Source organism: Symphalangus syndactylus, chromosome 7 (genome assembly GCF_028878055.3).
Source record: "Symphalangus syndactylus isolate Jambi chromosome 7, NHGRI_mSymSyn1-v2.1_pri, whole genome shotgun sequence".
Classification (NCBI taxonomy): Eukaryota; Metazoa; Chordata; class Mammalia; order Primates; family Hylobatidae; genus Symphalangus; species Symphalangus syndactylus.
This window is the reverse complement of record NC_072429.2, coordinates 18,190,794-18,202,782: the sequence shown is the minus strand read 5'-3', so window position 1 is coordinate 18,202,782 and position 11,989 is coordinate 18,190,794. Positions and strand designations below refer to the sequence as shown.

General features: G+C 37.2%; 1 protein-coding gene and 1 pseudogene across 3 annotated transcripts in view; both read right to left on the bottom strand.

The window, feature by feature from the left end:
* Positions 1–2,293: 2,293 nt before the first annotated feature.
* Positions 2,294–10,477, bottom strand: LOC129486035 (solute carrier family 2, facilitated glucose transporter member 3-like; annotated as a pseudogene).
* PANK3 (pantothenate kinase 3) overlaps positions 2,294–11,989 on the bottom strand; it is a 32,700-nt gene continuing 23,004 nt past the window's right edge. For all 3 annotated transcript variants that reach the window (XM_063642632.1, XM_055285298.2, XM_055285300.2), the window contains one exon: positions 2,294–11,445. In XM_063642632.1, coding sequence (XP_063498702.1) covers positions 11,395–11,445 — 51 coding nt within the window. In that variant the 3' untranslated portion in view covers positions 2,294–11,394. The remainder of the gene's footprint in view (positions 11,446–11,989) is intronic.

Genomic DNA, 11,989 nt, shown 5'->3' with positions numbered 1-11,989 from the left:
GTTGGCTGAATCCATAGATGTGGAACTCACAGATACGGAGGGCCAAGTTACTTTTTTCAAGTTCAGCTGCTTGAATTCTTTTTTTTTTTTTTTTAGACGGAGTCTCACTCGGTCACCCAGGCTGGAGTGCAGTCGCATGGATCTAGGCTCAGTGTAAGCTCCGCCTCCTGGGTTCACGCCATTCTCCTGCCTCAGCCTCCCAAGTAGCTGGGACTACAGGTGCCGGCCACTACGCCTGGCTAAGTTTTTTGTATTTTCAGTAGAGACAGGGTTTCACCATGTTAGCCAGGATGGTTTTGATCTCCCGACTTCATGATCCACCTGCCTGGGTCTCCCAGAGTGTTGGGATTACAGGCGTCAGCCACCGTGACTGGCCAGGTGCTTGAATTCTTTTGGTGGTATCATTTAATGTTTTGTGTTTGTTTTCAAAGAAATCTGGGTTGGCTGGACTCCAAACTTGCTAGAAGAAAATGAGCAAAATGGGCTTAGATCAAAAAGAATATGCCTTCATAGTTTTGGTAATTTTTGCTGTTTCCAGAAACTGTAAAGTTTATGTTTAAAGCCCTGGCTGGGGATAAGCACTTACTTACCTAAACATGTGGTCAACTGCACTTCTGGGGTATTGTTAACCTCTGGGTAACATTAAAAACTATCAGAAAGTACCAATTTTCTATGAAAAGGATGTAAATTCCGGAAGCTAGTCAGGTTTTCCAGGTTTACTTTAGGGAAAAAGTCAAATCCTAAACTCCTCTCCACCCACCAAAACCAGATGCACAGGAATATCTTAAAATAGGAACTTATAGTATTACCATAGAAAATGATCAATAGATTTTTAGATGCAGAAATATTAAAGTTTGTTCAATACACAATACACTCATTAAGGACTATATCATAGAAAGCAGACATCCTGCTTTCAAAATTCATTTTTTTTGAGACAGTCTCACTCTGTCGCCCAGGTTGGAGAGCAGTGGCACGATCTTGGCTCACTGCAACCTCCACCTCCTGGGTTCAAGTGATTCTCATGCCTCAGCCTCCCCAGTAGCTGGAACTATAGGTGTGAGCCACCACACCCAGCTAACTTTTGTAATTTTAGTAAAGATGGGGTTTTGCCTCATTGGCCAGGCTGGTCTTGAATTCCTGGCCTCAAGTGATCCACCTGCCTTGGTTTCCCAAAGTGCTGGGATTGTAGGTGTGACCTACTGCTCCTGGCCGCTTTCAAAATTTATATAGCACTGTGTATTGACTCCAGTACAGACTTTTCCCTCCTTGGAAAGTTTATTTAAATGAAAGACTTAAGTGTGTAGCCTTGAATGTTTGCTCTTCAGGAGCTTATTTCTAAGTGCTTGCAACAGCAGTACTTTCTACATTTGAATAGCTAAACTACACCTCAACTCTCTTCCATACTGCATCATGTTCTCCTTTAGTCCAGATCTCACATTTTTTTCATCCTAGTTCTTGCTAATTTTTAAATAAAGGATAGAGGTACTTCACATGTCACATGGTAGTCATGTTCATGTTTTCAACCATCCCTATACGCTCCAAGTGAAGACAATAATATGATTTGAAAACTATGCCTGGAGCCATGACAATCATACAATTTGAAAACACAGCCGTCAAGTTTTCAACTTACTGCCTCACATATTAAGATGTTTTTTTAAACAAACTTAACTTAACAGGCGATGGATACCCCATTCTCCATGATGTGCTTATTTCACATGCATGCCTGTATCAAAACATCTCACATACTCCATAAAGCCTGTAATCCCAGCACTTTCGGATGCCAAGGTGGGTGGATCACTTGAGCCCAGGAGTTTTGAGAACAGCCTGGGCAACATGGCGAAACCCCATTTACACACACACACACACACACCCACACAAACAAAACGAAACAAACACCTAACCAACAAACAAAACCATAGCCAGGCATGCTGGTGCATGCCAGTAGTCTCAGCTAGTTGGGAGGCTGAGGCTGCAGTGAGCTACGACTGCACCACTACATACCAGCTCAGTCTACAGAGACTATAAAAAAAAAACCAAAAACCCAAAAACCAAAAAGGCCAACAACAATCATTTCTGATGCAGGATAACGTGGTCTCAAGGGGGCAAGTTTTCACATCTTAATAAATGCAAGTCCTAAATTTCATCAATGCCTTCTCTGTGCCAGGTACTGGGGATCTAGAGGTGAACAAGACTTTACAAAGTTCTTGCGCTCACGGAACTAACCACAACCTTGCACTTAATCAAAATGAAAATGTAGGAATATGTAAGGTAAATAATAAAAAGGTACACATAGTAAACAACTTAGATAATTTATTTAGAAAATAGGAAATAAAAAGTATGATTCTAACATCTATTTAGAATATGAACAAAATTAGAAACGGTTAAACTACAGAAGAAAAGGCAGAGAAACTGAAGTTCGCTTAATGGTTAGCCAATACAAACAAGCAAAACCCAAGTTACCTTCATGCAAATAAGCATTAAGTAAAGGAATACGGGAATGTTTACAGAATGCGCCATGGCAAACATTTTTCAAATTTACATAAGATACTGTACATAAATGAAAAAATAAATTAGGTAATTTACAAGAAATGTTTTACAGATTACAATAGGCTATAACTTAGTTTATTATGAATAAAATTTATGGCACATCATACATTTTTACATCACAGATTCAGTGTTAAAAGAATTCAGACATGATAAAGCTTAGACTCGACAAGAATGATGTAATAGAACGAGGCAACTTAAACTGAAATGGCATGTGTAAGTAAAATTAATCCCCACATTAAAGGATTCCTTAGATTGGGACATAATAACATCTTCTGAATATGATTTGGTCAATAACTGGTCACTAAGATAAACGCCATTCGATTTTAGTTAAAAAATCAGGTTTTAGCTGTAGTTTAAACAAAAAGTAAAAGCACACAGTGTATAAAAAATAATAAAAACCATCTTAATATCACTTACATCCTAATACTATTAATTATATTCGGGGCAAGCAGACTAGGATACTGGTGTTACTTCTATAAAGTTACCTTCTATTTCTAAATGCTGTAAACTAAACTAAAACAGGTTCCCCAGAAAAAAGTAGCAAATTCCAAGATGGCTTAATACCTGTGACAACTATTGACTGAGCCAGGTACGACATCGATGAAATTCAGACAAACAATGTAAAGTTGAGATAATCCCAAATTACTTTACATTATTTATGTATACTTTACAAATAATGCAAACATGGAAATGTTTTCTTGGAAAGCTATTGGAACTGTAAGCACTGCAGTGTATGAAAGAAACATGTTTAGAAATAAAAAATTTAATAATATCCTACAATTGAATTAGTTGCATATTTATACCATTCAAAACCTTGATTTTAACCTCATTCACTCCTTTGAAAAATACATTCCTCTTTTGTTCTTTTAAACGCAAAATTGGTAGCAGTTGCAGCAAAAACACCGAAATTCTATAAGAAGAAAAACTGATTTACCCCAAACATACCATTCAGCACAAACTGTGGTACCCGAAATCCCAGTATCAGCTCATAGTACATTCATTCATTCATTCATTCATTCATTTTTGAGACAGAGTATTACTCTATTGCCCAGGCTGGAATACAGTGGCATGATCTGCCCTCTGCCCCACCGGTTCAAGCGATTCTCCTGCCTCCATCTCCCGAGTAGCTGGGACTATAGGTGTGTGCCAACAAGCCTGGCTACTTTTTGTATTTTTAGTAGAGACATGGTTCTTCCCACATCTATCCCCACTCACAATGATCAGAAATAAGAAACAACTTTCTAAAAAGGGCCACTAAAAAGTCCCAAATATATGTAACACAAACAGTCCGACTTAACGGTTTGACTTATGGTTTTTCAACTTTAAAATGGGGCAAAAGCAATACACATTCAGTTAAAAACTGTACTTCAAATTTCGTATTCTGATATTATCCTGGGCTAACGATATGTGGTACAATACTCTTATTTGAGATATTAAATACTTCATTATAAAATAGGTTTTGTATTAGATGATTTTGCCCAAGGAAAGGCCAACGTTAAGTGTTCTGAACACATTTAAGATAGGCTAGGCTAAGCTAGGATGTTCAGTAGGTTAGGCATATTAAATGTATTTTCAACTCACGGTATTTTCAATTTACAATGGGTCTACTGGAACATAACCCTATCATAAGTCAAGGAACATCTGTATTCCAACATTTATGAATAATTTTTTTTGTACAATGAAAAAGTCATAATGCCCATATAATTCTGAAGTTAACACAGTAAAAATTCCAGATAACCTTTACAGATTTAAAAGTACAAACATTTTAATATACATATAAAACCTTTCATATTACTTTAAGGTATATCTACCTGGCCATTACAGGCAATGACATATTAAGAGAGAATACCATTCTACTGGTTTGGTGAGAATCCAATACCTAGTACCTACAAAATATACCAATAAAAATTATGTAATAACTTAAAATTATATAAGCACTAAATATTAACTCCAAAACATGACATCAAATACCTGAAAAAAAAAATTACTTTAGTTATCCCAAACACAGCCATGAATGAAGCAACTTTCTCAGGACCCTGAAAACTGACTCACTTCCCATCATAACAAACCAACTCCCTCATTTTACAAACGAAAATAATGTTCAAAGAGGCAAGACCAGTGACCAACACTACTTCTAATACAATACCAAACATGACCTCACATTCACTGAATATACAGGACTAATGCAAATAGTAGTGACTGCTTTAAGAAAACATTTGAACTTTTTGGAAGTGGAAATTAATTATTCAAAATTTAGGTATGTCAGAAAAGCTGGGATGATTCATTTTCACACCACCATTGTTGTGAATGGGCTATCCAAATACTCTTAACAGAAGGAAAGAATTACTCACTTTTTTAGGTCTTTAGTGATTATTACTAGGCTCAGTAGAAACCAGAAGACAATTATTTTCTTAAATGTTGAAAAGCAGCAGTAATATAGATAAAACACACTATTTTCTGAGATTATCTGATGATAGAAACAAACATAAACTTGATCATGGACACCTCATGGCAGATCATTTTAAGTGAGGTCAGAGAGTATTATCACAAAAAGATAATACATTTCTAATGTTTTGTTTACACCCACCATAAAACAGTTAAATTCCAAATAATGTACACTCGTTTTCATTATCCTCTATCAGTTGTCACATGGCTTTAAACAGTGAAAGAATTTCTAAACTACATTCTCAAATGCAATAGACTACAATGCATAAAGTGCTCAACAGACAAAGATGCAATAAAATATGACAAAATTTTGCTTATAATATACAGAGTGGTTATAAAGAACATATGGAAATTACCATCCAGTTAAGCTTTCCATCCAAGAAAACAACCTTAAAAATCAAGGCAAGATGTAATGGACTACTCTTTGAAGGCAAGAATACTGCTGGAATAAGAGGAAAACCTTTTCACTTTGTGCTGCATCATTCTGCTTATAGAAACAGTCTTTAAGGGACTGGTATTTACATTATAGCAATCACATGTACACTCAAAGGTAAAAGAAAAAAAAACCTCAGAAATTTTTATAGAGTCTAATATTTGGCAAATAATCTAAACCACTTTAAGAGCTTTCAATTACCATGTATATTACTGGCAATAGTACTGACTTTACCCAAACTAAGAGACCACCTAATTTCCAAATTTATTTAGAGTAGCTGAGCAAGGAACTGCCATGTCAAACTACATGGCAAGTTTACTAATAGTCTTTGGAAAAGATGAGTGTAGAACTTAAAAGGCACTAGTTCTACGAGTCTCTAATTAAAAGGCAATCTTCTCGCGGGGTCAGGGTGGTGGTGATGGGAAATTCTATATCTTGTGTTCTTTGCCTAGCCTCACAGCAAACTGACAGTGCTCCTTGCATTTGAAAAAGTTACCAGATTTTTTAAGAATGAAAATTAAGCCCAAAAGTTACAAAGATTTTTCTGTGTACAGAGGTCTACAATGCATTAAAGTTTCTTTTTAATCCTTAGAAATTGGCTGCTCAAAGTCCAATTTTAGAAATGCAGTTAATGGAATCATGAGATCTGCTTCAGTGAAGTACGTATGTATTTTGGATTGTTGGAACTGTGCCCAGTTGACTCATACTATCTCAAATGTGGTCTACTGGAAAGATTCAGGTCCCCTAAGAGAACTTGGCATAGTACCATGGTCAGATGGTAACAGAAATACATAAGCATGCCATGACCCTAAAGCAACAACACACTTAAACTAGATAATTGTTCAGGAAGAGCAATCCAACCAGAAAGTTGGAGGTCCAGTTGGAGCAACCAGCCACTGCTATTGCAAACTGAAGAGTGTGGCCACAGTATTCCAGGGAATGAGGCCTGGTCCAACTTCAGAGAAGGCCACAAAGACGAAGATATCCCCACTATAGACAAAGCACATCCCACCATACTCATCCTTTAATAACAAAGAAACAATCATGAGGACAGAACAAAACGCCATGCCTCAAGACCTATCATATGTAAAGTCTTCCTGCCCTTTCAACCAGAAACAGAGAGAGTACAGTCAAGAAGATAGTATTAACCACTCCTGCACTAATCTATAGATTGGCTTCTCAACACCTAAATCCTTGAAGATTCTCATTGAGTAACAGAAGACAACATTGATTCCAGAGAGCTACTGAGAGAGCTGGAGCATGATGGAAATGACAGTGGGTTGTTCGTAGCTGGGTACTCTAAAGAGCGCCAGTGCAGTGACTTGCTTTTCTTGTATCATCCTAGCACTCTTATCTCCTAGATGTCCTGGGACACATCCTGAGTCCCCTACAATTGCTGAAGGATCTCATTAGTACTCTTCCTGTCTGTTAATGAACAAAAACTTATGACTTTCAGGGCAAAATGGAAGGGCTACACTTTATAGGACAGCTGGAAGGATGGTAAAGCCCAGTATCACTGGGCATAGCTCTTCAGACCCCAAGATGAACTCCAGACCAAAGATCTGGATCTCTAGAATACCAACAATGATGCCCAGCTGGTTGAGAGCACTAAACGTACCCCAAAGGGGAGTAGGCGAGATCTCTCCAATGTACATGGGCACAAAACTTGTGAAGAGTCCGCATTACAAGCCAGTAATCTAGTGGCCCAGGATCAGCATTTCAACCTAACTCAGCTTTTTTGCAGAATCCCGTAAGGCAACCAGTGATAGCCAACAAATTGATGATAAGCATTGAATTGCAACTGCCAAAGTGGTTGATGAAGAGTGCAACAGAAAGGAGCCAATCATACCACCACTGGGGAAGATAGCCACAGACAAGGGCCAGGGGGACATGAGCAACACCTCAGAGGGAGAGTCTTCTAACCTCTCTTTCGAAGTGTAATTGAGAAAGTCCTATATGATTGTCTCAGGAGCATTGATGACTCCAATGTTGTAGCCAAACTGAAAAGAAGAGGTGGGGTGACCTGGGTCCCCATGGCCCTTATCTAATTCTTTTCAAATATTCAAGGAAGAGCTAGGAGTGGGATTCCAGAGATGCTTCTTCTGGCCAACAAAACCTTCAAAGCGTCCTTGGCAGCAAGTTTTCAGGTTCTCAGTAATGCTATAAAACTCACTCATCATTACAGCATCTCTGTGTTCTTGCTTTACCACATTTATCTCAGGCCCAAACGTAGTTATTTCTTTGTATTACACCTGAACCATCAAAGCTACGTATTTTATTCTATTATGAACAACAGCAACAAAACCACGTTTATCCCACATAAATGTTACAGGAATCTAATAGATGAGCTATTTTGAAACTTTGTGGGAGTCTGAGGCAATACTGCAAATTACTACAAGGATCAATATTTAGTAAACAAAAGCATAATAGTTCCAAAATCTGTAAAGCCGTTTACCTGGGAATTTATTCTCTCTTTTGTATTTTTGATAGTGATTACAAAGCTTTTCAGATTTTTATGTTGGCAAGTTAACACTGGAGGTCCAATAGTTTAGTGAAGTTGTTTTGAGTCTCTTGCTAATGGTTTAGGAAGTAGAAATGCTTGGGGATAAAACTGACTTCTATACATTACCAGTAAATTTAGATGTACTTTAAAGAGCTTGAAAAATTGTTTACATTACACAAGGTAAGTAAGTATCACTATGGGTTTTTTTTTTTTTTTTTTACAGACCACAGTTTTACTTAATAGTTTTCAGTAGACTATCAAGAGATGCATGATAAAGACATTTCCCCACGTAGTTTTCAAATTTTATACTCAAGTTCTTATATTCGATTACAGGCATGAGCCACTGCACCCAGCCTCAAGTGTTTAAAATTCAGTTTTCTTTACCTAAAGACATGAATGTATGAATTATAAGAGTGGTTACTTAGGAGGAAAAGCATGTAAAGGTAAGTTTTTAGAATTTAGACTGTTTGAAACTCTGAATTCATGTCAGTCAGTAGCCATTTTAAAACCCTACAATGACTTCATGTTCCTTGCTTTAATATTTTTGTTGTAGTGACTAAATATCTGATCCAAAATTCCATTAGTTCAACTTATTTTAAAAGTTTCTGATTTGTATATCTGTACAGATAAGAATCGTAATTGAATGATAGTAACTACAAGTTTTATACCTGTGGCAAATACTGTATTAGCATCTATAGATTTAGGGCAGTCTTTAAGAAAAAATGGAATGGTCAGAGTCTAAGTTATTTCATCACTGTCCTCTGGTTAATGTGGAACTATCATTCATATATTTTATCCTTTCAAACTGAAATTACCTGCTAGAGTGAGCAACCATCTCACCACTGTGGCTCTTAGCTTTTCCCATATGTAATCTAGAATTACTGGAATAATAAGAACACAACATCATAATGAAGGCTGCCAAAGATTATAACTTTTTATTAAGATCTCAAGTAACTCCCTGTTAAGCTCACTGTGGTAAATAGATTTGGTTCTAATACCACAATGCCTCAAAGCTCTATGTTCTTAACAGTGCTGTCTTAATAGAAATAAAATGTGAACCATGTGTGATTTTATCTTTTCTAGTAAGCACATTTAAAAATAATTGGAAACAGATGATTTTTTTTTTTTTTTTTTTGGAGACAGAGTCTCACTCTGTCGCCTAGGCTGGAGTGCAGTGGCACAATCTCAGCTCACTGCAGCCTCCTCCTCCTCCCAGGTTCAAGCGATTCTCCTGCCTCAGCCTCCCGAGTAGCTGGGACTACAGGTGTGCACCACCACGCCTGGCTAATTTTTGTATTTTTAGTAGACAGGGTTTTGCCACGCTGGCCAGGCTAGTCTCGAACTCCTGACCTCAGGTGACCCGCCCACCTTGGCCTCTCAAAGTGCTGGGATTACAGGCATGAGCCACCGCACCTGGCCAAGATTCATTTTAATTGTATATTTTTCTTTAGCCCAGTATTTCCAATGTTAACATTTCAACATGTAATCAATACAAAAAATTAGGAGATATTTAACCTTTTATTGTCCTTAGTCTTCAAAACCAGTGTATATTTTACACTTAGAGCACATCTCAATTTGGACTAACCACATTTCAAATGCTCAACAGCTACATATGGGTAGTGGCTACTGCACTGGACAGCGAGGTTCTAGAACTCTCTTACAAATGAACACTATCACTGTCATTGAAAACTTTCTTATTTGAGCTAGTTTATTTTATACAAACTGTATTTCTTATTATTCCTGAAAGATCTCATATTGGCATCCTGCCATTTCATTGTAGTGCCTATCATTTTTCCATTGACACTGATAAAGTTGCCCAAGACACATCTTCCTACATAGAGGAAATAAGAGGAACAAACCCTTTTGGATAGAATCTATTAAAATTCATTCCACTGTCCCTATGTACATTAATAACATTGCCTCTGCTGAGTGGAATTTGCATTCGGAACTTCAAAATTCAGACTCATCTCCCTTTCCAAGTTAAACAGTTGGGGAAAGAAGAACTTCCTAAATCTTAAGGTTGAGGGCAGAGGGCTCAACCCCACTCCAGATTCAGGCAAGGGGAATAGGAAAGAAAGTGTGAAATCAGAGCATGGTGGCCTCTTGGGGTCCCTTGATGGGAGCTGTTGGGAAGTGGAAGGCATTCTTTTAAGGGGTAAGAAGCAAATGGAAGACTTGCTCCAACTCTAGAGTCTTCAGAGAGTTAGAGGAGGTGGAGAGATTTACTCCTGCCATGGATCATGGGCACTTCTACAATCAACTCCTGGTTTTGCAGTATTTTTATAAATGGAGATTGGACCTTGGTGACACCCTCTCTTCCCCTTTTCCTATGTTGCTCAATCTTCCTTTCCCTCCTAGGTTCTTACACATTTCAAACCCTTGCCAATAACAGTATTTTAGTTACCAGTTCTCACCACTCCCTCTGGTTGTTGAGCCTTTGGATAAAAATCCACATGGCTATGGAGTGGGTTTTGTTGGAAAAAGTGACCTTCCTCTAACTGCACCTCTATTTCTGGCTCCTCAAACAGCAAAAGGTAATAATAAGGCATGGTAGAGGTTTTCCCATTTTTCAGTGACTAGATTGTGAATATTTCCATATGAATTTTCTATTATTAATGTTATTGTGGTTGTTTTAAAAGTTTTGAATGTATATATGACCAAAACAAACAAACAAAAAGAGCACAGTGAACTCAAATCATATTCCATTACAATAGTCCCAGGACTTCATTAGACAGACTCCCAGTAATTAAGCCTCCAATCTTAAAATGTTAAACATTTCAACATGTATTGACTAATTCCTGTAAAATACAGAAAGTGCAACATCACCAAACATGCATTTCCCAGGATTCATTTTAGAATTCTCATGAAAATTTAATAATAGTATTTCAGTTAATTATGGCATTTGAGAAAAAGACACTTATAGGGAAAGATCACATACATGCTTTGGGTGATACGTTAAAAAAAACCTACAATAATTAGTAGTATTGCCTTAACATTTCTAAAATCACATAAAAATGATTATCTTTGATTGCCATTTCAGTAATTTTGAATACAGGGTATGTTATTTTCTGCTCACTAGTAATCAAAACACATAAAACAGACTTGTAACAAATATTCAGTCGATTATTTTCATAAGCTAAACATTTCCGAGACTTTAAGATTTGTGTTTGAGCATACAGTACTGCAATGCTGGCTACATAAAATTAAAAAATCTTTTTAAGAGGAAGCTCAATAATCAGAGGCTGTATTGCATTTAAGGATTTAACACTGGCTATATACAAAAGGGAAAGCATTTCAATGAGAAATACTTCACGTTACCAAGTTCTCTCCTTTAATATGGCAACATTCAGCAGCTTATGCTACTCTTTTATCCTTTGGTTCCCAGTGACAAACAATGCAGTAATAATGCCTCTGGTTTTAGTTCCTCTTGGATGACATTTATTAGCAGAGAGAGAGACCTGATGCTTTAGCTGAAATTTGGCAGCCCAAGAAGTGCACCAACTGCTCCAAAGTATCCCTGTATAATTTAAAAATAACTGTTATGTAGTACAGCTTTTAAGTTAGCATATAATATTAACCACTTGAGAACACACAACTATGCACAATATATTTGTTTAATAATATTTGGAAACCTACCAATTTCTGCGTTGTTAACTATTATAAAAAATTTTCTGAATCTGTATTCTTGATATCTACACACCTTTGAAATACGTATTTTTATTTATTATTATTTTTAGAGACACGGTCTCACTATTTTGCCCAGACTGGCCTTGAATTCCTGGGCTCACGTGGTCCTCCCATCTCAGCCTCTTGAGTCGCTGGGCCTATAAGCTCACATTGAAATACGTATTCTAAAAGTGTGGCCTTTAGACACTAAAGCTTCCAGGACTGTAATAGCAATTCTGCACCCTCTCCCCTTTACTTAATAAACAAACTAACTTCCTGTGGCTGTGCCTGACACTCTCACTGCATGCCATGTGGAATTGCACCACAAGGGCACACCATTCTTATTTGTATTGTGTGAGCAGTGACAATGAGACATGGAAGCTTTTAAGAGCAGA